The sequence below is a fragment of the Amborella trichopoda genome, chromosome 8 (genome assembly GCF_054954075.1).
Source record: "Amborella trichopoda isolate Santa Cruz 75 chromosome 8, AtrichopodaSantaCruz75HAP2 v2.0, whole genome shotgun sequence".
Lineage (NCBI taxonomy): Eukaryota > Viridiplantae > Streptophyta > Magnoliopsida > Amborellales > Amborellaceae > Amborella > Amborella trichopoda.
Genome location: NC_142343.1, coordinates 35,968,487 through 35,993,436, shown reverse-complemented (window position 1 = coordinate 35,993,436; position 24,950 = coordinate 35,968,487). Strand labels below are relative to the sequence as shown.

General features: G+C 36.8%; 2 protein-coding genes across 6 annotated transcripts; both read left to right on the top strand.

The window, feature by feature from the left end:
- The first annotated feature begins 1,962 nt into the window (after positions 1-1,962).
- LOC18437157 (autophagy-like protein) lies at positions 1,963-17,281 on the top strand. 5 transcript variants are annotated; one of them, XR_016060619.1, is made up of 12 exons: positions 1,963-2,510; positions 2,958-3,000; positions 3,202-3,255; positions 5,315-5,378; positions 6,158-6,214; positions 12,658-12,764; positions 12,892-12,930; positions 14,415-14,448; positions 15,049-15,137; positions 15,334-15,412; positions 16,428-16,475; positions 16,886-17,281. XR_016060619.1 is itself a non-coding variant. In XM_088873646.1 (12 exons), the coding sequence occupies exons 1-12, from the start codon at positions 2,332-2,334 to the stop codon at positions 16,964-16,966; spliced, it is 984 nt and encodes a 327-aa protein (XP_088729772.1). In that variant the 5' UTR covers positions 1,963-2,331; the 3' UTR covers positions 16,967-17,281. The 5 variants fall into 5 exon arrangements, 4 of the variants coding, with proteins under 4 accessions (XP_088729772.1, XP_020524684.1, XP_088729773.1 ...); XM_088873646.1 differs by having other exon boundaries at positions 14,415-14,558; XM_020669025.2 differs by lacking the exon at positions 14,415-14,448.
- A 484-nt stretch (positions 17,282-17,765) lies between these two features.
- EXO70C1 (exocyst subunit exo70 family protein C1) lies at positions 17,766-20,150 on the top strand. The gene has a single exon (XM_006847375.4). The coding sequence runs from the start codon at positions 18,037-18,039 to the stop codon at positions 19,993-19,995; it is 1,959 nt and encodes a 652-aa protein (XP_006847438.2). The 5' UTR covers positions 17,766-18,036; the 3' UTR covers positions 19,996-20,150.
- The last annotated feature ends 4,800 nt before the right edge of the window (positions 20,151-24,950 follow it).

Below are 24,950 nucleotides of genomic sequence, written 5' to 3'. Positions count from 1 at the left end.
TTGGACCGCCAAGAATTGAAGGATCTCAAATTACTACTTAGTATCTGAATTTCAAACGTCGATGAAAATTTTGGCTAGCCTTAATAATAGATCCATTAATACATGTATCTTAAAATTGGTACAATAATTGAAACCTAGGTGGGGGACGTAGTACAGCACATTTGGTTCGCGTGGGTGTGAAAAGATGCATTAAGACCGATTGATATTAAAATATTCCCACATATTTTTTGTTTTATGTAAAAATTTCACGTGAATCAAACGTGTTATGAGTTTGTGAGTGCATATAGGCCGCTCACTTGGGAACAATTGCGTGCTTAATCCCTTTTTGCTTTGAGGGATTTGGTCTGAAAACTTTGTATTCACCTTACAATTACTAGATGAATAATTCTCAAATAAAATGATCTCAAATAAAATGATTTGCGGGGTTAGTGTTTTAGCTCTTGAGATGGGATCTTTTCAAGCAATTAAATTTTTAATTTTTTATGTTATTATTTTATTTTATTATTTGTTTTTTATCATTGATTTTTGGGATGAGTAGAGAACATCCTTAACATGTTTCCCAAAACGGTGTGGTTTGTATAGAGACAATCAAAGTAGAGTGCACTTTCAAATAGTATCAAGAAATGTGGTTTTAATATTGAAAAATATTTGTGATAGTTTTAAAATATATTTTCATCGTTAATTATAAAATCTAAAGCTTCACAAATAATGTAGATCGGGCAGATCTATGAGAACTTGAAAATCTTGAAAATTAACGTTCCAAAAATGCATTATAAGGTGTACTATTTTGAAAATTTAAAATCCATTTTTTTTCTCATGTCCATTCATCTACATGTCGAGATGATCAATTTGAGGATATTTAAGCATCAAATAACCTCTTTTGGTGAAATTTTTGAGGTGGGCTCTAATTTGATTGTTTAGAGCCACGATTATATATAGAGTTTTTCTTTTCCAAACAGAATACCCCTAGGAAGTGAGTTTTTGCTCGACAGAGTAAGTGTACAGTTTGCTTAACCTCAGAGCATATCTATTTTGTTCTTTCAATGAGAAATTTATGAAAACACATTTAAAGCATCAACGGTTTAGAATTTCACTTATTTTGATGGGATTTCTTATATCAAATTAAAAGAAATACGAGAAATGTTTAAAGGAAAATCAGTGGGTGTCCATCTTTAAGATGTGTGTTAAAGGTGACCCAACCAAAGTTTGAAACAAACAGTGTAAAAAAAAAAAAACCGCGTTAAAATTTTAAATTTGTTTATTTTTGTATTCATTTCTAAAATGAATTATAGAAGGGAGGACTCACATGAATAGTTGCCTTGGCTGACTCGCCAAAACTCCACCCATTGTTAAATAGTTATAAACTTATAATCTTAATCTTAGATAAATTCCCCCGATTCATTAACATTGGCCTTATGTTACCCCACTCTTTCGGACGGGTTAAACATTTCTTGCCCTCGCGATTATAAATTTTTAATTTTTATTGACTTATTCTCATTAGTCGGATAACATATCCGGATCGATGTGGGTCAGTTTCCTAGATGGCTGGTTCATTCCAACAATTCGGGTCTTAAAATACTATTTATGCAATTAAAGTTAGTGGTGGCAATGGATCCAACTAGATCCAAGACTCTACAGGTAGACTCAATATTGGTTCTGGGTCTGGATCTAGCCGAACGTGACTATACTTGATTTATACCCATAGTCATAGAGTATATGATGGCAATCATGTATCTTTAGACACATGCTAAGTGTTTATGTTGTCGCAATATTAGCAACATTTATATTTTTATTGGCAAAAAAAAAGAAGAAGAGGCCCATAATCAGAGAGTATATGATGGTAAAAAAAAAAAAAAAACTAAAAAACTCATAGTCATTAGATGGCAATAGATCCATCCAGACTCAGAATCCGACGGGTAGACCTAGGACCCAACGGGTAGACCCGGGACCTACTTAAAGTTTGAGCCTGGCTCACCTGAACGGCTGAGCCCCATGACTGTTTCCATTTGAAACTTTGGTTGGGGTTAATTCCGTTAATTTAAAGATGAATAAGGGGTATTCAACGTCATTTTGTCCTGCAGTTTACTACGGGCTTTGTTCCGATCGTCCGCGATTTGCCCTTTCTAAAATTCCCTCCAATTGTACAACAACGATACACTGAAGCTAAGCTCCAATGGCGATTTCCTAGTCCCTCCCTCTGTCCCTCTAAAAATTTTTGAAGAATGAGAATTTCAGCAAATGTTCTTGCCACCCATCTATTTGCTCTCTTTCTCTGTCTATGAATGGCCAATTTCTTGCCCCTCTGTATCTCTCTCTAAAAGTTTGTGAAGGATGGGAAGCGCAGCAAATGTTCTCGTTACGCATATTCTTCCTTTCATTCTCTCTCTAAGAGTGGCTTTAGCCTCTGCTAACACCTGCGAATTCAGCATGCTCGACCAAAACAAGCTTTACAATTTCAGCTTGGCATCCCCAATAAAAAATTACCCTCATGGGGTTCTCAGCGAAGATGGGTAATTCTTATTTTTCTTTCCTGCCCATTTTTCTGCCTGTTTATGCTGTTTTTGTGTCAGGAAAAATTGGGTTTCCATTGTTTTGTTGTTTAGTTTTGAAACTCTTCTTATTTGTGCCAATAATACTCATTGTACCTATGAAAATTAGGGGATATTTCTATGGTTCTGTTGTTTCAATTGGATAGCGGATAAGTTTTCTTCAGTTCTCCTATTTATTTGGATATCTACTTTGTTTTGGGCATGAAGTTTAATCTTTTGTAGAGTTAATAAGGCTCAGCCTTGATGGTTTCTTAAACAACATTTTGTTTCCAGTTTCCACTTTCACAATACCTCAGAGGAAAACAACGCTTAATTTTTTTGCAGTATGGCATATACTTAATTTGGAAATATTTTGCAACATGGGTGCCTTAAACTCCAATTACATATTGTTTATGTGTTTTTTTACAGGTTTTATGTGGTTGCATTAAATGGCACCATTCTTTGGTTTCAGGTTGGTTTAATTCATTGTATCCCATTTTTGTTATTCTAGAATTCAACCACAAGTAACAGTTTAATATATACTCTGGTCACACCCTCGCAGTATTGTTTGATTCTATTTCCTTCATAACACTTAAGAACTGTTAGAACTATAGAACTTATATTCTAATAACAGCTATGGTTCTCATTTGTGATCTTTTACTGGTATTCACAGCTCTGTGATAGGATGTTATTCAATCATAACCCTCCAAGGTGTTTCAGATGCGAGGTAATTCTAATTGGAAGCAATGCACCATTTTTGTTGTGTATCCATGGATAGTCACTTTATTAATATGGTTAGAACAATCACAAACCCCTTACCCTCTAAATTCACAAATAAATCCTCTTGGACCTCCAACTTCTCCATCTCCATCTCCATCATTATCCCAGCAAAGTGGGCAACCTCTGTGAGATTCTATAATCTATATCTCCCTTATAAACAACTTTCAATAGGAACTATAACTTACGGTGTTGTTGCATTTGAGGCACTAGTCACCAACATCATGTCTAAAACATTACCCCACACAACCCCAATTGACCTCCTGGCAGCCTCTTGGATATTGGATATCTATAAAGCACCAACACAACTTTCATGAAGCTAATGGATATTGGATATCTATAAAGCACCAACACAACTTTCATGAAGCTAATTCTAGGTTTGGAGCTCATCATTCATTTTCTCTCATAAAAATAGATTTAGGCATTTGGAGATAGAAGTTCTTCAAGGCTTCCTCATGAACTACAAACTCAAATAATTACCCCTTCTTTGAATCTCAACCAACCCCTCAAGTCATTATACGGTGCTATGTTAGGAGACAATTCCTTCTCCTGTGGCAGCCACACTAAAAGAGCAGAAATCTCCTACCTTCCTCCTTGCTTATTACTCCTGACATCTTTTCTCTTTGATAGTATACTCTTCACATCAAGCTCTCTTCCTGAACTTGGGGGAGACCACCCTACAAACCCTCCCTCTTCACTTTCCCTATTCTGGATGATGTTATTGTAAACTTCTCTATACACCTAGCTTCCCCTTTATTTCTCACACCGTGCTTATCCAACATCAAACTTGGTCCATAACATGGTCTTTACCCCCAGACTGGAATATCCAACTAACAAGAAAAAATAAAGAATGCTAATTGATATGGGGGAAAAACTGAATCTGGTATGGACTCACCAGAAAATGATACCTTGGGTGGAATCAAGCATTACATGGATGTAGGGGTTACCTTTCAAAGCTGATGGTGTAAGAGCAATACTGTGTTCTAAAATTGGAGAGTGTGAACCTGGTTGTGAGAGAGCATCCAGACCTTGAACAAGTTCCAGTGTCACAATATATTCACTTGTTTTGTTATTAGTTCTTATAGTCTTGCTTATGACCATGCAATGGCGATCCCTTGATTTTTCATGTTACTTTACTGACTTGGTTCAATGAAGTTGTGTACATCCCAATTTTAGGAAAGGAAAAAATTCGGAAGATTTCTTTGTTCCTTACTTGAGTGGTAGAAGCTTGAAGGTTTCTCTGCACATCCAAAATTGAGTGTTTGCTTCATGATTGTTGCAGTAATATTGAAAGAAGCATGAGTGCCTCTTTTCGTTTGCTGCCCTCTTTTACTTTTTAATCTATAAATTATTTACAGTTCAATACCCATTTTTAAAATCCATATATTCTTCGTTTTATTTTTTTCTTTTTTCCCTAGTTTGTAATATCTCCATCCAAAAATCCATGGGATGCATGACAGCTTCTTGTCCTGTAGTAAAGGACGCAAACTCTTGTTGGACTGACTCTTTTAAACTCTTAATATATCCATGGCCTGAATCAATGTTTAAAAATCGAACTTGTGGGTCAAACTGGTTGCCCACTGCTTCAGAGTTGAACAGGTCGAGTCAGTGACAGCTTGGCCAACTCAGCCTTATAAAAAAAGAAACAAAAAGAAGAAAAATACAAATAAACAAAATTTAAACGCTTTAAAATGTTTAAGTTTGGCTTAAGAACTCCAAATCATCTTAAAAACACTAGTTTGGCAAAGTTTTTTTTTTTTTTTTTTAATTTATTTATGCACCCTTAGGTCTGAGTCCCTATTTAGGGAGGGATGACTTGGTCTGGATGGTTACTGGTCGCGGTTCGACTCATGCTTTTTTTAAACCCTGGCCTTAATCATAGAATTCAAGTCAGTTATGTTTTGTAGAGAGTTATCACTTCCTTTTTATTATATCTTGTTCACTTGCTTTTTATTATATATTGTTTTCTTCATTGCTTGTTGATATCACTTCCTTGTTTGATCGTGTAGGGTTGTGATGGGTCACTATACTGTGGTGCAAGATGCAGTGCACTAGTGGCAGAAAATATTGCAGGTATTTGGGCAAGTCTAGAAATCACATTTAGGCCAAACTTTTTCATTTTGATTTGTATCTTATTCAATTAAAGAACTCAGCATGAGTAAACTGCATTTCTCGGGTACATGTACAATTAATCACATGGGTTTTAGAGGAGAGACTAAAGAGGATTCATAACGGCTCTCACCATTTGAGATTGGGAAAAAATGTCTGAGATAGAAATGGCATAAATGACTGTGAGGTACCTTGTTGCTATGTTGCCTATGAAAGCTTTGGCCATATGAATTCATATCAAGTCATGAAGTATAGAATATTGTGCTGTCGTTTATTTTCCAACAATCAATATATTGATGGTTAATACTTATTTGTCTTACAACTTACATGATTGGCTCTCATGAACCAGGGTAGATTATCTGCCCATCTAAACATCAAATGGCACTATCAAAGTTTTTGATTCTTCTTAATCAGGAAATTGCATGATTTTATTCCCATCTTACGTGCCTTAAGTCAGATATCAAGTACATAGGTAATCCTTGAGATGGATATTCTCTTGCGTGATCTTTCCATTTCAATCCTATTGGTATTTTAGCACAATTAAATCCTTGTTCATTTTAGATGCCCTTTAACATTTGTAATGGACAAATCTCCTTCTGTTGCATGAGGCACTCTCATGCTTAAACCCTTTATAATAAAATTTCAAAGATATGCGAGGCAGCATATTTTGTTCTGAAAGAAGAAAAATCTAAGTTAGCTATCTGGTATGCTTAGACGACACAATGTTCTTATGTGTTTTGCAGGCTATCATGTATGTAGAGCAATTGGACGAGCCTCTAACTCAGTTATTACTCTCCTAGGTATGACATGTCTGTTTTTGTCTATTTTTTTAGAGCAGTACAATTTCATCTTGATCTTCAAAATGGGAAAATTAAATTAAAATTTCAGGTCCTATTGCTACGTTATCTTTGTCTATTTTCTATGTTAGACACTCTAATTCTGCATACCATGCACTGCCGTATGCATACTGATGATGGGTATGAAGAAACTGGATTTGGTTTATTTTTTTATCACAATATGTTAAAGGTTGTGCATATTATCTTTTATAATACTTGTGTTGCCTTTAAGTGTTCTTTTTTTTTTTTGAATTTGTTTCTATTTTTTCTTCTTGTAACTCATGAAGCTTATTTGGCACAACGGATGTCATATCATTTCAAGTGCTGAAATAACACATCTTCTCTGTTCTCTAACATTCTATTGGAGTTTCAACACAAAAAGATTTTTGAATTTCAATCCTTGAGTTTCTTTAGTAATTGTTCAAGTCCAATATGTTCTGTTGTTTCTTTTAGAAAGTGTATTTCATAATGATAAATAGGATTAATTTGAAATTAGTTTTTGTTTTAGGGTTTTTAATTTAAGGGGTTTATGGGAAAGGATTTGAACATAAGGTTTGTGAGACTATGGTCACTTAGGTTGGGAGAAGCCGAATGATCATTCTATATTTAGATGACTACATTGAGAGTAGTCCTTTTGGACTTCTTGGGAGTGTCAAGTGTAACATCTATAAGTATTTTCGATTGGGCAAAATGAGGGAAAGTAGACTTAGGTGGTCTAGTCATATGAAGCGTCGACTTGAAACAACACCAGAAGAGTGATTTGGTTCAAGTGGAAGACTTTAAAAAGGGCAAGGGGCAGGCCCAAAAGGACATGTATGGAAGTAGTGGGAAGAGATATGGTGAGTTATAGGCTGATTGAGGGTATGACCCTTGATAGATTGGAATGCTGGAATAGGATTCATGTAGCCAAACCCAAATAGTTGGGATAAGTCTTGGATGGTGATGATGATGTTGATGACAACGATGGTTAATTTGTAAGTCCAATATCAAAGTGCCTTATTGTTTATTGGTTGCATGTTTTCAAATCAAAGAAAGTTATTGCTTGAAGGGCTTGTAGAATTGTAGAGGTAATCTACCTCTATGGCCTCATGGACTTCTAGGTCATAACAGTGTCCAACATAATATGTTATTATTTTAAGATTCTTTGTCTTGTGGTTTATTCCTTGTCTAAGCTTTTGTCTAATAGACAAAAGGTTTCCCATGTGCCTTGTTTCTCACTTTGTCTAGGTTTATATCCTTAAGATGTGAAGTCTTGCTTGTATTTGGCCCTCCATGAATGACCCTCTAAGTTTACCCCATGATGATTTGTCAAAAAAGGACCAAAATGATCATGGCATTAGAGCCAATCTAATTGTCTCAGTGGAGTTCAAGGAGTAGTCTCTTATTATGGAACAAGGGACTAGGATTTGAAACGCATTTTGTTCGAGTCATTAAGGATGGATATCAACAGCAAGTCGAATCAATTCAGCATTGAGAAGTTAACAAATTCTAATTATCACTTACAGAGGTTATGTATGAAGGTGTATCCATAAGGGCATGATCTGTGGGAGAATGTCGCTAAAGCATATTCAAATATATTGGCTGACACACTGGCAATACCAAGTTCCAAAGGAAATGAAGGATCAATTGTGTGAAAAATCTCTTTGCCCTTCTTTCTTCAATAACAATGGTTTCATTGAGCATACTAGAAATATGAAAGTCTCTATTTGAAGCATGGGCAACTTCAAAATCTCTCTTCTCTTGTAAATAATGCATGGCTTCAATTTCTTGAAAATTAGCTTGCTGTTGTTTCACAAGGTAAAATGCTTATATTCCAATATTTTATAAAATTAAAAGATGAATCTGCCAAAATAAGAGCTGAATTTGAAAGAACCTGTGACTAAAGCATGGTTAATGAGACATCTTATTCAATGTCTTTTAGAAATGAATACACCCCAAATTTGTACTTCTATGTAAGGTTGCATGATCTAACCGACTATTGCAACATTAAAAATCTTGTGGTATACACCAAATATCTGATGTCTCAATTTCCAAAAGTGACTATATTCTATTTTTGGTCACTGTAAGACAATTGTTTGTCCAAATTTTTAGAAGAAAAAGCCTTCCCAGAATTCTTTTCTAATGGACTAAAAGGTTTTCCAAAATCAAGTCATGAGTCAAATAATCGTGCTGAACTTTTTTTTCAAAGGCCTAAAATTTTTCGTCGTTGCATATGTGGGGAAGTTGGACATATAGACACATGAAAAGTGTTGGGAAGCAAAATATGGCAGCAAGAATTTGGATTATTGCACTGTCTTCATAAGAAATGAGCAGGAGATAAATTGAGGTATTCCTGTTCTAATATCGATTGTACAAATTTTATATGAAAGCGCTTTGGCGGTCATGGATAATAGGATAGATTGGATCATTGGCTTCAGCTGCCATGATAACCTAACCAGGGATAAATCAAAGTTTTAAGGTCCTTTGAGAATATTATTCAGGTGATGCGATTGTAAGAGCCAACAACTCAATCCAGCCAGTGGAAATGAAGCATCAAAGAAAGGTGCCTCAAGTACTGATGCCATGATTTTCAAAACTGTGTATCATGTGCTTGGTATGACCAAAACTTATTATTTATTTATTTTTTGAATGTGTCAACTGTTGAATTGAGTTAGAGGAGAAACGGTACATAGGTGTAAGAGAGAGGTCCCTGAGCAGGTAGGGGCCCTGTAGAAAAACTTCAAGGGTCAAAAAATATACGCCTCTGAATAGGCTACCAAAAAATGTTGAACATGTACAACTTTGAGAACAAAAATAAAGGAATCTGGAGAGGAAAACGTGCTAAGATTTCCATCAAGCGTCAATGGGCAAGTTGTGGGTTGGGTAGCTCCAGCTTTTGCAAGAGAGTCAGCAACGATGTTAGCTTCCCGCTGGATGTGCCTCCATGAGACGTGGGAGGCTTCGCACCGGTCAAGAGATGATTGAGTCTCCAGGGGGAAGGTGCAGCTCTGGATGCCCATGCAGTAACGTATTTCAAAAAGCGCTAGGCGACACCTATGCGGTCGGGGGGTCTAGACTGCCCAGCTCCTAGGCGGGCGCCCAGAACCTGGGCAGCCCAGTAGAATTTTTTTTTTTTTTGGGTTTCCTCTCTCTAAAATAGCCTCTAATGGGGTTTTACCCCTTTAGTATTAAAAAAATGACCCAAAAATACCTTCAAGGAGCCACATTTTTGCCCCTGGGTGGGGTGCAAGCCTTGGGAGGCCGCCTAAGCGGGTTCAGGCCGGCGCCCAGGCGCTGGGCGGTATGCTTTTTGAAATAGTGTCCTTCAATAATAAGGAACGGTTTCCATTAGGGGTTGAAGGCTTTAAGGCCTTTGAGGAGGGCAGTAGCTTCGGCTGTAGTAGAGTTAGCAACACCAATTTGTCGGGAGTAGGTGAGCAGCGTGCGCCCCTCGAAGTTTCTAAAGAGGCTTCTGACACCTGCTGGTCCTAGGTTACCTAGGAAGTGGCCATCGAAATTCAGCTTCCAGCATATACGTTTATTTGGGCCAAATGTAAGGTACTGAAATTTTTTTCTGATGTTGTGTTACAAGACAAAAGGGTTAAATCATTGCATGTTTTACCCTCAAATGAGGCCTATGTTGAGAAGGATACTAGGCATGACATTTTTGTCATATGTTATAGTTGCCAATATGAAGGCACATCACTTACCATTTGAGCACTCTTTAGGTAGAAGTACTTCACAACTAGAGCGTGTACATTTCAATGTATTAGGTCCATGCAGGACCACAAAGCTATAGCGGCCATTGATGCTTGTGTGAGTAGTTATTTCTTCTCGTTTCTCTTGTGTGTTTTTCATGAAGGAAAAATTGGAAGGTCTCTCAAAAAGTGAAGAACTTACAAGCATGGTTGAGGTGGACTAGGCTTGAAATCAAGTGTTTGAGAATCGGTAATGCAAGGGAACACCTTTGGGGAGTTTCATAAATTTTGTGGTGAAAATGGAATTCAAAGGCAAAAAAAATTGGTGGCTGATCCCAAGTTATAACTCAGCATAAGTGTGTAGGCCATGGAATCATGCCAAAACTTTTCCAAGGAGTGTTGTTTGAAGCCATGAAATGCTCATGCCATATGTCATAAACTGGTTACCACTTTATTCAAACAACATTAAATCCCCATCTTATACTTTTAAATAATGGGCCCAATTTTATTTTTATATGACCATAATTTTCATGAAAGTACGAACCCCCAACTTTTTTATTCCACCCATGTTTTGGGCGGAATTTTGAAATAGTTGGGCTGGACCTGGTTTGGATTCTTGATAGGCTCTGGCCTGACCCAGTCCTGGACTCTAGGTCGGTGTCCTTTGATCCGAGTCCTGGCCAGCATCACCCTTGGCCTGATCCACTTGAATCCCTAATAATGGCAAACTCATTTTTGAGAAATTGAAGTTGAAATATTTTTAGCCAGTGAAGAGAGATTCTAATGTCCTTACTTCCATTGGATGTTCAATATCTTTGATGCTCTCAGTTAAATCCTTACAGACTGAAGCAGGAAGGGCAAAGAGAACCATACCCTATTTGATGCTCCATTTTCTTTGAATATGTCATTTCTCAGTGTGTCAGCCAGTATTCCCAAATCTACTCTTGGAGGACAAGTAGAGTTTATTAACTTCTCCATATTGAATTGATTTGACCTACTATTGGTTCTATCCTCAATGATTCAAATTACATAGCTTTTTAAATAATTAAGGCTTCATTCATCCACGAGAGAGCTATTTCTTTTCTAACCAAGGTTCCTTTGAGCCAGCTAGAATGGTTTTGCTGCCAACTCTCACTTCACATTGAATTTCTCCAAAGTGTGGAGAAATTATATGTCCTTGATTGTGTCCTTTGAGGTCTGCACTCAATTATAAAAGTAAATTTGGAAATGAATTGAGAGAAGAGTCACTTAATAATTAAATTCATCAAATACAACCTACATACTAAATTAATCACTTGCCTGTTACAAAAGTCTCTTCCTCTCCCTATACTCCTACCTCCCATCACCCAAGTCCCACACACTTGGCTTTATTTTCACTCCCTTACTCTACTTCTGATTACTTTATACAAATGAAATGGATTTACATGTAGATATAGAAGATTTCTAAACACTTTATAGGACCTGCCCAATGGGATTTCTTGGACTTTGCGAGAGCCCTCATGGTCCATACGAATTTTGAGTCCTTCATCTAGGAAGGTCCATTTTTAGGTTTTTTTTTAGTTTTTGACGTAGGTTATTTCAGGCTAGGAAATTTACACCACCTTGGGCTTCTAATCTCTAGAGAATTCTAGGATGACCCTTGCTAAAGTAACATTTTTACCGTCATAATAATTTGGCCAAATACCCTTACAAAAATTCCAAATTTTCCAATCAAGTTAGCATGATATTTCAGCAAAGTTCCAATATATAAAACTGATTTCTGACATTTCTGTTAAATATGTTTCTTAAAAAACTTTCCATATGTGTGAACTGTAACAATTGTACTGAACTTCATTGGCATTTTAGTTAATGTTTTTTCCTTCCTCATGTTATTGTATTTTTCCATTAGTGGGTATCTCATGTCTATGTGATTTGTTTATATAGGACTTATTCTGTCACTTCCATATTGCGCTCTTTTTCATTCCTTGAGTACCACACACATCATAGCATGGTTTTAGAAGTAGCATATAGGGAATCATGCTGATTGTGCTTATTACATCTTAGCATGATTTTATTCTGTCCAAATCGTATCTTGCAATCGACATTTTGTGCTGATTGTGCTCATCACATCAAATTTCTTGAGTCCTTTTTCTATAGGTGATTTCACATATTTAGAGTAATTTGGTTTGAGATGTTTGGGAAACCTTGTGGTTCACCTGACCCTCATCCCAGTTGGAAAAAGAGAAAGTTCAAAGACCATATAAATCCCCAGATTTCTTCACTTATTGTGTTATGTAGTTAAGGTAGGAAAGTTGCCAGGAATCTACAAGCAGTTCAACATGCTGAGCGTACTATGGATAGTGCTGCACAACAAGAATCAGTGCATTGAGGCATATTGCAAGTGCACCCTTGTTACCATTAGTTGCAAACTGAATAGAGAAAAAGATAAAAATATAATATATTGAGTTGTCTTATGATATTATTAGGTTAACATTCTCAAAAAAGATATTCCTCCTTCAGCTCTATGTGGAAGGATGATGAAGTGCAAGCTTTCTTTTCAGCTATTATGGTCATTTTGGTCGATTGTTTGGTGATTTAGTCCTTGGGTTGCATGCGGGAATCTGTATTTGTTCCTATATAATTTTTTATCTATATAATTAATATCTCTATATCTGGTTTGCTCATATTAGTATTTGAATTTTCTCAATGAAAAGTTTGTACTAAATTTTCCTTCTTTTTCAATTTCCATAGATAGAAAGGATCCACATAAAGGTGTTATTGTGAGGATGACTGCTAGCAGTTATAATAGTAATTGCTCACTTTCTGTATCGGTTGTTTGTGATACAAATCGAGCACTGGTAATTCTCTTTTTGTTGTGCATTAGCATTTTTCACTGTGATATCTTTGCTTTTCTAATGTTTGTCTCATTAATTCAGTCAGCAAATTCATTAGTGCTATATTTTTACTTCTCAACATCACTTGCAGGGTCCAAACTCACTGGAGCTATTAGGGACATGTGATTATGTAAGTCTAGTAAAATTTCCTTGTCAATCCAGTTATATTTTGAGACTTTTTGAAATCATTTCCCTTCTTGCTTATTTATTTATTTATTTGCTTTGAATTTGGCAATGTGGTGGCTATCATATTTGTTCTGTGCCATAGGTCTTGTCCCATTTCAAAATTGCAGTGAGAGGATTTCTTCTTATTAGTGCTGACTACTAGAAGAGGTGTTATTCAAAGAATTTATGGAATGAACTTATGTTTTGATACCAAGGAAAGAACAGCTGTATTATACATCTAATTTCATCGTCTCCTCCAATCTTTTGTTTTCTAATTTTACTCTACTCCCTCTTGAACCAATGTTTCAAATGCCCTGAATCCTTGTACTGTCCTCAAGTAACATGTCTTCAAAATTTGCAGCACCAATTCAAAAGGAAAAGTCTCAATTTTGAAGCACTATTTGACATCCATTAAGAGCTCTAATTGCCTGGATTTCATGAAATATTGTTCACCATTTATAATAAAAAAGGTACAAGTCTAAACGAGCAAAAGAAAAACTACCCCCTATTAAAACCCAAGTTTGCTAGGTTACCTACCATTGAGTTTGCTTCCCTTTTCACATGAGATAAATTTTATGTCTGTGGTTTCCACTCTTGTTGGCGAGAGAATAAATAATTCATGTATATGCTTATGCTTCCAAACATGATATATAGTTTAGCTATTAAGGTAAAGACCTTTAGCTTTCCAGATGATTGGTGAACACAGAATTCTCATTCATTATGTGTGTTGCACAAGTATTCCGTCTATGATACGTGTCTTAGAAAGAAATGATAGTATTATTCATTGTTATTGAAGGCCTTAATGGGTTGGGCCTGAAGTTTGAAAGTATTGCATCTACTTGATACAATAGTAGCAGATATAGGATTTAAGGACTCTAGATTGTCTATTCAGTCTTCTTCACTGCATAGTTGATGTTGCTTCTGAGGAGACTTTTCTTCTTGCGCTATATATTCCAAACTGCACCTACTATATTAAGAGTGATTCCCATTATGGTAAAAAACCAAAACATGTGCATCTGAACCACCCTAGGCGCCTTTATGCTAATGCTAGGTACCAAATAGGCCCAGCTCATGTTGCAATATACCACCTTCTAGCAAACGAAGGTCTGCCTAATTTTCCAGTCTGATGTTAACGGCCATGACTATGAAATGAAAAAGAGCCAGCATCTATCCTCCAAAGCGGATCTGATAGCTCCATGATTTTATGTAGTTATTTCGAGGTACCTCAGTCTTAGTTATTAGTTTAATAGTTCACTGATTAAATCATTGTGTTGAAAGTAAACTTTTTACCAAGTTGCCTTTTTAAAATAGGAATGCTTGTATCACCCATATTCATTCATCTACCTCATTTTATACGTGTCACAGAATGTCCATCATTCTTGTTCTTGTTGGTCAACTTGTGGACAAAACATAAATGCTACTTTTTCTCCTCATGGCTCTTTTGTGCAGGATCATGTGACAGATCAGTTGATTGATAAAGGAGGTATAGATGACAGGTTTTTACCTGGATTCGTGTGCTTTTCCATGTCATGCTTCTCTGCCTTCATACTTTTACTGGGAGATTGGTCAACAAAGTTGTTGCCGCATTGTAGAGTAGGACATCCATGTTCAGAATACTTTATTCATATTTGTGGATTTTTCTTTTTTATAAGGAACTGTTCATTAATTATTGAGTAATATTATGACATAGTTGTATTCCAAATTCTTGTGATCTTTCTTTTCCTTTGAATATTGATCAGTACCCTATCTAGTTAATGATCGTACATTGAAAAGAGTGCTAGCTTTACAAGCGTATTTGAATAAGGCTACCTGCTTGTATGATGTTGTATGTTCTCATCTATGTGGGCCTTCAAATGTCATATCTTTATGTAGTTTGTCATAGTATGTTGTTTTCATTGATGGGTTTTATGATGTATGCATGGATTTAACTTATGCATCTCAAGTTTGAAGTTCTTCCCCATTTCATGTTTCTGATGATTAATACTTCGTATGATGTTAATGTGACGGTTTTGCAATGCAAGTCTGGACATGCATGAATGTATCTCTGTTAATGTTTGAATTACTGATCTGGAATCGTGCGCAGGCTACTGTTCTCAGGCATCCAGCTGGTTGTGCTAAGGTCATATCTCTTGATGGAAATGAATGGGGATGGTTTGGTACTCTCATTACTATGTATGCAGTTTCTGCTCTTGATGATGCATTCATTGAAGGGGTTCTTTTCATCTAGGCTGTTGCACTTTAATTTTGATAGTCTCATTATGTCTAACTAATTGAATAAGCAGGGGATGAAATGGATTTCTCTTGTTTCTAAATAGATATGAAAGAATTGGTAGTGATAGCTGATTTGACAGTTGCTTCTGATTTTCAGAATTGTGTGCCTCTTTGGAGCATATTTTCTGGTTGGTATGGTTTATCGGTTCTTTTTCCTTGGAATTCAGGGTGTAGAGGTATGCATTCTCTTCAACCCCAATCTTTATCAGTTTAGCGTTCTTTATTCTGCTGCTTTGTATCGTTGAACTAATTGAACATATTCTTTTGGATAATGTTTTGTAAGGCAATATGTGAAGTTTTTATCTATAGCTTGATTTTATTTATCAATAATATATGTGAGCCCTGGAGGCTGACTATAGTCATCATCTGTAAATTTAGACTTATTCCTTAATGGGATGTTTGTGTAGATAATATTCTCTCACGGTGCACCATCACAATTAAAGAGTAACCTCAAAAGTAAATTAAAGCAAATTCATATACTTTCGTGGGTTCCACCTATGTGGTTAAATATGTCATTGTGCTATCTAGTTTCTACCAGTCATTCTTTCTGCAATGATAAGATAGGTACTGAAAATTCTGATGCATGTGAACATTTTACCCTTCTAAAGTGCTTTAGTTTCTTAAAAAGACATTATTGTGGAAGTTGCAAATGAGATGAGTCAAGAATATGCCCCCTTTCCCCTTGGTTTCACATAAAACCATTGTGTGCTTGAGCAGATCCATTCTGATTTTTGGAACCAATTTCTCCGTTGCTTCTAAATCTGAAGCTCAGATAGTGACATTTTCCGTATTGTACCTTCTAAATGTTATCATATTTCAATAGTCTAATTCGTTTGAGAAAGAATGATAATGATATTTGTTGTACTTCATGTATGATCCCATTCGTTCTTTTCAGGTCCTCTAATTCTGAACTATCATATGAGAAATAGAAAACTCCCTTCATTTATGGGTATTTTAGATCCGTGGGATGTCTGTTGTCATTCATTTAAGAGACTATAAGTTCGAATATGATTTTGGTAAATTATGTATTTGGCGTTGCCATATGGAAGTATACATGGTTTTTTGATTACTTGGGCTAGAGCAATTAAGCATACAACATTGGCTATCCAACGTTGTACTGTAAGCTACAAGTTATTTGTATATCATGGAGATAAGGGTTAGCAACAGTTCTAAGGGCTGCTTCAATTTCAGGTGGTTCCCAACCTGGAGTTTTGGCTCAGCCTACCACGACGATCTCAGGTTTGTATGATAAATCAGATATTTCATTTGATAGTATCATTGTACGGTTTATGTGCCAGGGTGTTAAAAATATCTTACATTATTTGCTTCATGGTGTTTTCTAGTTGGTTTTTCTGTTGTTCTCAATCTTGAAAGTTGAAAACAAAGCATGTACGAGTCTATTACACAGCAATTGGCCCTTTTTCTACTATTTTTGGTTTACATAACTATTTGAGTTCTGTTGATTGCTTCACAATTAGTTTGTGGACAAGTTTTTCTAGCTGCTTTCCCATTTCATTGTTAAATGGTCAGCTCTATTTATGTTATGTTTAATAACTTCAGAATGTTATGTTATATAACTTTATGCTGAACCATTTCTTTGACTAACCTTTGTTTGTCATGGACTGCACTCTCTTTGATCTTCTCTGTAGAATCTAGTGGGAGCTATATGGAGAAGAACAGGCAGACAGGCTCAAGCAAGCCGGAGCTCATACAGTACACTCAACTTTTAAAGTTTTAATGGCAAATTTGTCCATTGTGACTCAATTTTGCATTCCTGTGGTGTTTACATGAAGAGAGAGAAGGGAGAGAAATGTGGTAAAAGGTGTATATTGATTCATTCACATGACCTCTCTGCCTGAGTCCTTCGTAGCAAGTGAATGAAAGTCCCCGGTTCATGGGATTTATCTTCTGATTTGGCAAGTAGATAAAATTGCAGAGTTGTAGATTAACAATTCTTTGGTTTCTATTGCTTATTTTGGATGGTGATTCTTGGCATTTTGTAATAAGGAATGGTGCTATCCATGCTTCTGCTGATTTGAGCAAAATCTTTGTGAAGATTTTATTTTTATTTTTTATTTATTATTTATTTTTATATAATGTTCCATGTGAAACTAATTGTGAACTGTTCTCGTCAAAAGGATGAGAGGGCCAAGAGAGAGAGAGAGAGAGAGAGAGAGAGAGAGAGAGGGAGCAGCATTTGACTGAAATGAGTTAGACGAGTTCATGTCCTCCCCTGTTATAATACTTAAAAATAATTACGAGCACATGGGGTATAATTTATTTTCTCATTAGTGTAGAGAAAATTTTTAATATTTTTTTTTTAAAAAAAATGTTGATTTTAAAATAGATGCTTAGATCGAAAAGATCGTCCTAGTTCTGATATAGATATCAAATTTTTATATCTGAAAAATCATTTCAAAGAGAAAACAATAATGGTAAACTTAGAGAGAGAAAGGCAAATGATAGATGTGGCTTGCACATGAGAGAGATTCCAAGTTATTAGTGGCTCCCCACTTCTCATGCTTGCATCCCTATCGGAGTCAACAACCAAAACTCTCTTTCTCTCTCTCTCTCCCCCCTCATTTCCCGCCACCCTCTCCTCCCAAACCTTTGACCCTTTCCAAAACCCCTAAAATTACAAAACCACCCTTACAAGGTGATCCTGTCTCCTTCCGACAAAACCTCTACCCTTCTGCTTCCCTCTTCAAACAAACCTTCTCTCTCTCCTCCATTCTCCCCTGCTCCCTCTCTCTCTCTCTCTCTCTCTCTCTGCATGGCCTGGCCACCACTCTAAACCCAAATGGAAAATGTCCCTCAGAGAACCCACTCCTTTCCTGGTAACCTCCTTCGTAAAAATGACCATGAAAAACCAGAAATCATGTCGGAGGGCCGCTATGACTCACCTAAAAACCGCCATGACTTGGATTTAGACCAAATTCCTGCGGTCTCCACCACCCCTGAAACCCCTCACTGTGAGGATCTCGACAGCTTCACCTCTGATCTTGAAAGTTTCTTGGCTTCGATAGCTGGAAAAGATCAGAAACCGGAGCCACCGGCGTGTGTTGAAAGTTTCAGTGAGAAACTCTCTGGGAAAATCTTGAAATGGGAGTCCGGTGATCGGTTAAATTGGTTTTCTGGCGATGATTCTGGGCAATTCCTTGAATCGATTGATCTCGTATGGCGACTTTCTCAGGCTCTCCCTGAGCATCAGAAACTTGCTGTCGTCCTCCAACAATCAATGGCATTCTTGGAGGAAGAGCTCCGGTCACTTCTTGAAGATTCTAATGATTTGGAGTCTGATAATGATCGTTATGTCATTCCTCATCCACTGGAAAATGATTCTCCGGTGAAGTCTGGGAAAGATTCCAGTGATGAAAAACAGGAAGATTCCAGCGATCAAAAACATGTTTCTGATCAGATTCCGGCTGTTTTTGATGCATACTCACCAGAAAATTTGGCTTTGATATCAAGGATTGCCAGAATAATGATCAAAGCGGGTTATGAGACTGAGTGTCTACAAGTGTTTAGCATAGCAAGGCGGAAGCTGTTCGAAGGTAGTCTGGCAAAATTAGGATTTGAGCGAATCAGTATTGAAGACGTGCAGAAGATGCAGTGGGAGACACTGGAGACCGAGATCGGGAAATGGATGAAAGCTTTTCGCCGAATCGTTACCTTCTATTTCCCATCAGAGCAGAGGCTCTGTGAAGAGGTGTTTGGGAAAGGTGCAATGGCTGATTCTCTATTCCAAAACTTGGCTAGAGGTGTGGTGATCCAGCTTCTCAATTTTGCAGAAGCTGTCGCCATGAGCAAGCGATCTGCAGAGAAACTGTTCAAGTTTCTAGATATGTATGAGACTCTCAGGGATGTGGCTTCTTCGATAGCCAGTGGCCTCTGTTGGACCGAACTGTGTGTGGAGATCGAGTCTGCGCGCTCTCGACTGGGAGATGCAGCAGTTGGCATTTTTGCAGAGCTCGAGAGTGCAATTCATGGTGATGCTGCACGGACTCCAGTACCTGGAGGTGCAGTGCATCCGCTCACTCGCTACGTAATGAACTATTTGAAGCTCACCTGCGAGTATAAGGAACCACTGGAACAGGTGTTCTTGGAACACCGAGTAACTGCTGCATCCCCTAAAAAAGAGCAGAAGAATTCACCGGAAATGTCGCCTCTGGGTTTGCAGCTTGCAGGGATTATGGACCTCCTCGATAAGAACCTCGAGGCCAAGTCCAAGCTCTACAAGGACTTGTCTCTGAGCTATGTCTTCCTCATGAACAATGGCCGTTACATAGTCCAGAAGATCAAAGACTCAGAGATTTACGCCCTTCTCGGCGACGTCTGGTGCAGGAAGAGGAGCTCCGAGCTTCGCCATTACCACAAGAGCTACCAGAGAGAGACGTGGACAAAGGTCCTCGCCTGCTTGAAAGACGAGGGTCTTCATGCTAAGGGCAACTTCTCTTCAGGGGTTTCAAAGGCTGCTTTAAAAGAGAGATTCAAGCAATTTAACACACAGTTTGAAGAGATTCACAAGACACAGTCTTCATGGATTGTGAGCGATGAACAGTTGCAGAGTGAGCTCAGAATTGCTGTTTCTTCTGTTGTGATTCCTGCTTATAGATCCTTTTTGGGGAGATTCAGTCAATATTTAGATGGAGGAAGGCAAGCTGATAAGTATATCAAGTATGGGCCTGAAGAGCTTGAAGCTTGCATAGATGACTTATTTGAGGGGACCCCTCCTTCAATGATAAAGAGGAAAGCTTGAATTGAGTGCATGCATTTTTTAGGGCAAAGATTGTTGGTTGGTATTTTGTTGATTTTTGCATGGTCAGGGCAAAGGTCCTTTGTGTTTACTTGTTAACTCTGTATTATTTGTGGAGGGCTATTGAGACTGGCCTAGTTTAGGTCGGAATTTTCCAAGGTAGTGCATGCATGCATGTCCTCCACCCAAGAGGTTACTCCTCCCTCTCCTACACCCTTTTTTTTTTTATTAATGGCCAGTGCCTACCGGTCTGGTTGGCCTCGCCTTGCGTTCTTTTTTTTCTTTTTTTTATCTTTTTGTTTTTGGCCCGGCCCGGCCCCGCCTGGCCTGGCCTTAACCATGTAATGCCTGGCTTCGCTTGGGCATGCCCGATAGGAACAAGGGTCGGGCCGAGGCCATGGCAGGCCCAGCCCATGGCCACCCTTAGGCCAGAGGTTGGTAATTTTTAACAATCTATCCCTCCGTCACTCTCACATGCTGTTCCCATCCACAAAAAAGATGGTCCAATGAAGCTTGAATCATCTAAACTTTAGTGGGGCTGACTTATTTGGTCATTCTCATATTATTATGTTTTCTTTTGGTAAATAAAATGGCTTTTGGTAAATAAAATGGTTTCAGAACTCTATTGTTGCAAACTTGAATATTGGACCCATTTTAGGCAGTTCGTTTAAGGTGATTTTCATCTTTTTCATTGTTAATTTTACTAAATTGATTTTCAAATTGAATTGGTGAAAGTAATGAACAAGACTAAAATGTCTGGAGTTCTTTTGTAAATTGCAAAATTAAATTGCTTATTTTTAAAATTAAACAATTTTATAGATATTATTATTTTCGTAACAAATGACACTAATTTTGATAAGTAACTTATCTTCATTCAAAGGAGATGCTTGTTTTGTTGTGCTGTGAACTCATAAAACCTAGTGCCGTTGCTTTGATTTTAAAAGTCATCACTAATAAAAATCACTTGTTTTTTTTTTATTAAGGGTACCGTTTCATAAGCTGCAAACAAATAAACAATCAAAATAGGTGCACGTCCAAACTTTGCTATGAGATGCAATTTTGGTATCGAAAAATCGTAGGATGATGCGAAAATTTATGTTTGTCTCTAATTATAAAATTTTAGACTCCAAAAAATGGTTCAAATCGAGTGGATATGTAAACGCGTGAAAGTCTAGAAAATGGATGGTCTAGATAATGTATTATAAGATGTATTGTTTTTAGGACTTAAAATCTCTTTTTTTCTCTATATCTATACATATCGATATCAAGATAATTAATTAGATGTTCTTCTAACATTAAAAAAACCTTTTTTGAAGGATTTTATAGTTGTACCTTAATTCTATATTTTAAGGTGCCAACCTTATATAAACTTTTTCCTTTTAGAAAAAGGAAAGTATTTTATCAAGCAACAGCCAGAGCCACATTGGGGCTGAGCTACCATGGAATGAGGGTTAGGCCGAGCCAAGCTTGGGCCATGGGCCCAATGGAGCTGGCCTAACTCCACTATTTTTTTCCTTATTTTTTTCATTCTTTAAGTCTAATAGGTCTGGCCGAGCCTTGACTGAATGAAGGCCAGAACTGGCTCGGTCCATGCTTGACCTGTTGCCAGCATAGTGCAAAGATGTAGTTTTGGCATCAAATATCCTACAACTCAAATCATGAGGACCACAACAATAATAAATAAACAAACAATATTTCAAGCTCTAAAAATGGTTTATTTTATACATATTTTTGGGACTATTTGTTTTAAGTATCCATCGATCGGCCATGCCTGATTATTTTTGGAGCTTCAGTGTCCATGATCAGGAGCCGAAATAGATTTGCATAATAGCATAAGAACTATTGGCATCAAAACTACGTTTTCCAATAGAGTTTTGCACAAAGTTTACCAAAAATCGTAAAGCCCGAGCTAGACCCATGAAAAAATAGGAAAAAGTTTTATATAAGGTGATTTAGATGTAAGGTTGCAGGAATTTATATTGTCTATTTAGTTACATGATGTAGATTAGCACTATCTTAAAGATGTACCGGATCTTAAAAATGGCTTAAAATAAAATCTATACCATCTAAATAAATGAACAAAATATAGAATACCCCAGCCTTACTTTTGAAAATAAACTTGTCGCCCTATACAAATTGCACCTAATAAAATGGGGAGTGGTTTGTATAAGGTGATAATCTCGCTTGTAGAAATAAGGTACAATATTATATGAAAAATGGTTTGATAGGGCTGCAGCTCTATCAAAACAAGTAAAGCCTCACCTCATAACTTATTCAAAATTGTAATTTAAGCATCAGAAAAATTTTGCATCAATCATCTTGGTTTCAACATTATATAGTTGTAAAATAAAAAAAATGGATTTCAAGCTCTAAAATTAATGTATATTGTAACAAATTATCTAGATCACCCATTTCACCCTAAAAATAGTGTTCATAGATCTGCAACTTTTGTACCATTTTTTGAGTTTTAAAGTTTATTTTCGGTATTGAAAATTGATTGTAGAGCCATCATAGAGATTTCCATTGCCGAAAGTGCTTTCCGAACGAGGATTTGAGGTGAGGGTTTATTTTGTTTTTAAGCTTTATAGAAACCTCATTCGTATTATATACTACTTAATTTACTTGAATCATATAGATTTGACAAATCTTTTAAAACAATATCAAAAAAATAATGTCTTTTAGAACACTCAAAATAAAATGGACACTATTGACTGTTGCAATTTATTTGTAGATTTGTACCGTACTTCTGCAAATAAGGTTTCTAACTTTCAACGGTGCCTAAGTTTCTTCAATAAATAATGTAACTCGATCTATTCATTAAAATGGATATGGAGTGACGGGCACAAGAGTTGGAACTCGTGTGCTTGGTGATTAGAACAACACTATTAATCATGGGATATATAATAAGGCTACGGTTAACATGCGGCCAAGCCCACACATCTGGAAATGCAGGCCCCTTAATAAATTTATTTTTGGAAATATAATTCAATCCTAATTTTTAGAGAATATATAATTTTTAATATGGAGTTCATGAATATAAAAAAATAAATACAGTTTGAATACTAAAAATAATTAAAAAAACATTTGGACTGTTAATTTCAATTGTTTTTAGATGGACCACCTATTGACATCCATCTTTAAGATGGATGCTGTATACTTTTGGACCACATATTGTACAAATGCGGTTCAACCTACATGAAACAATTGTTCATATAAAGGATTTTTAAGGAGAGGGAAGCTATTTAAAGGAGTTATCTCTATATTTATTGCCCTTATACCTAAGAAGACCATAATTACAAGACTTAGGGATATTATACCCATCAGTCTTATTTCAAGCCTTTATAAAATTGTGGCGAAGGTGCTAGCTGAAAAGTTGAAAGTGGTTCTGCCCTTAATTATATCTGGACCTCAATCTGCCTTGATTAAAGATTGGTTGATCACAGATAGTGTGTTGGTGGCTTAAGAGGGTATCCATTCTAGGGTTTTGAGTGGAAATCCGGGGATTGTTTTAAAATTGGATATAGAAAAGGCCTATGATAGAGTAGAGAGTAGTGTTATTTTAGAGATATGAAAAATATGGGGTTTGGAGAAAAAAGAAGGAGTTGGATTTATGGTTATTTGTCCACTGCGCATTTCACCATTCTTTATAAAGGGAGCCCTACTGGTTTTTTTGGTGCTTCTCGAGGATTACGTTAAGGTGAACCATTATCTTTTATTTTTGTTTACAATCTATGCATAATGCTTTAGTCTTATGGTGCGTAATGTGGAGAGTAAGGGAAATTTTGCTGGTTTTAAGGAGGCAAATGAGGGACCGTGTGTGTCACATTTGCAATACGCAGATGATACTTTTATCTTCTGTGGGGATTGAGATTGACCAGGATAAAAATATTGCAACCTTTTTGCGATGTGGTGAGGTTTCTTTGGGCCTTAAAGTCAAATTTGAGAAAGCCACTGTGATTGGAATTAATTTTGAGGATTATGTGGTTGATGAGATTGCAGAGGCTGTGGGATGCAAGATGGATCATTTCCCAAGCACGTACCTGGGTATGCCTATCTTTGATGGAAGGCTCCCATTGACAGTCTAAGATAAAGTTATTCAAATAATTCAATTTAAATTGGATCTGTGGAGCTATAAATATTTATCTTTGGGTGGATGGATAACACTACTATGAGCGTGGTTGGCTATCTTACTGATATACCAGATGTCTATCATACAGATCCCTACATCAGCAGCTAAGAAAATTGAAGGTATGACGTCTAGGAAATATCATCTTCTAGGTGGGACAAGATATGTACGCCAAAAAATGAAAGGGGATTAGGATTGAGGAAAGTTGGTAAATCAAGCCCTGCTATGTAAATTGGAGTGGCGTAGTCTGCAGTTTAATGATCAATTATGGTTTAAGGCAGTGATGGTTAAGTATGGCTTTGACAATTTTGGTATGTGGATTGGGCCAAGGTGTGGTAATAGAGATTTGTCTTGCGCCTGGAGAGCCATTAATCTTTACAAGCCTTTAATTCATCGTAATGTGAGATGGAGTTTGGGTAGTGGTAACCTGAACTTCTTTTGGCACCATAAGTGGATTGGTTGCTCTATGTTATAAACTGCATTTCCGTGTATATTTGAGAGGATGGATAACCCCAATGTGATGGTCGCATATATGTTTGAGGTTAAGGGGAGTCTGATTGTGTGCAATATTTAGTTGCCTGATAATAGAATTTCAAATGTTAATTCACTTCTGGAAATCCTAAATCAAGTTCACATTTCAGAAGTTGCACAAAATGAGGTAGCTTGGGAGATTGAGAATGATGGAATTTTTACAGTGAAGTAAATATATCTCATTCTTTTCTATGATCGATAGAGATGGTTGATGCCGATAATTGCCCAAATTTGGAAATGGTCGATACCTCATAAAGTCTAGGCTTTTATGTGGTTGGCGGTTCAGGATAAGGTTCCAACT

Bases quoted from the DNA above. Each gene is read 5' to 3' on its own strand.
- LOC18437157 (XM_088873646.1), top strand. From the start codon at position 2,332: ATGGGAAGCGCAGCAAATGTTCTCGTTACGCATATTCTTCCTTTCATT. The intron at 14,559-15,048 runs GTAGGACATCCA...AATCGTGCGCAG, and splicing joins AGTTGTTGCCGCATTGTAGA to GCTACTGTTCTCAGGCATCC. The intron at 15,413-16,427 runs GTATGCATTCTC...CTTCAATTTCAG, and splicing joins TTGGAATTCAGGGTGTAGAG to GTGGTTCCCAACCTGGAGTT.
- EXO70C1 (XM_006847375.4), top strand. From the start codon at position 18,037: ATGGAAAATGTCCCTCAGAGAACCCACTCCTTTCCTGGTAACCTCCTT.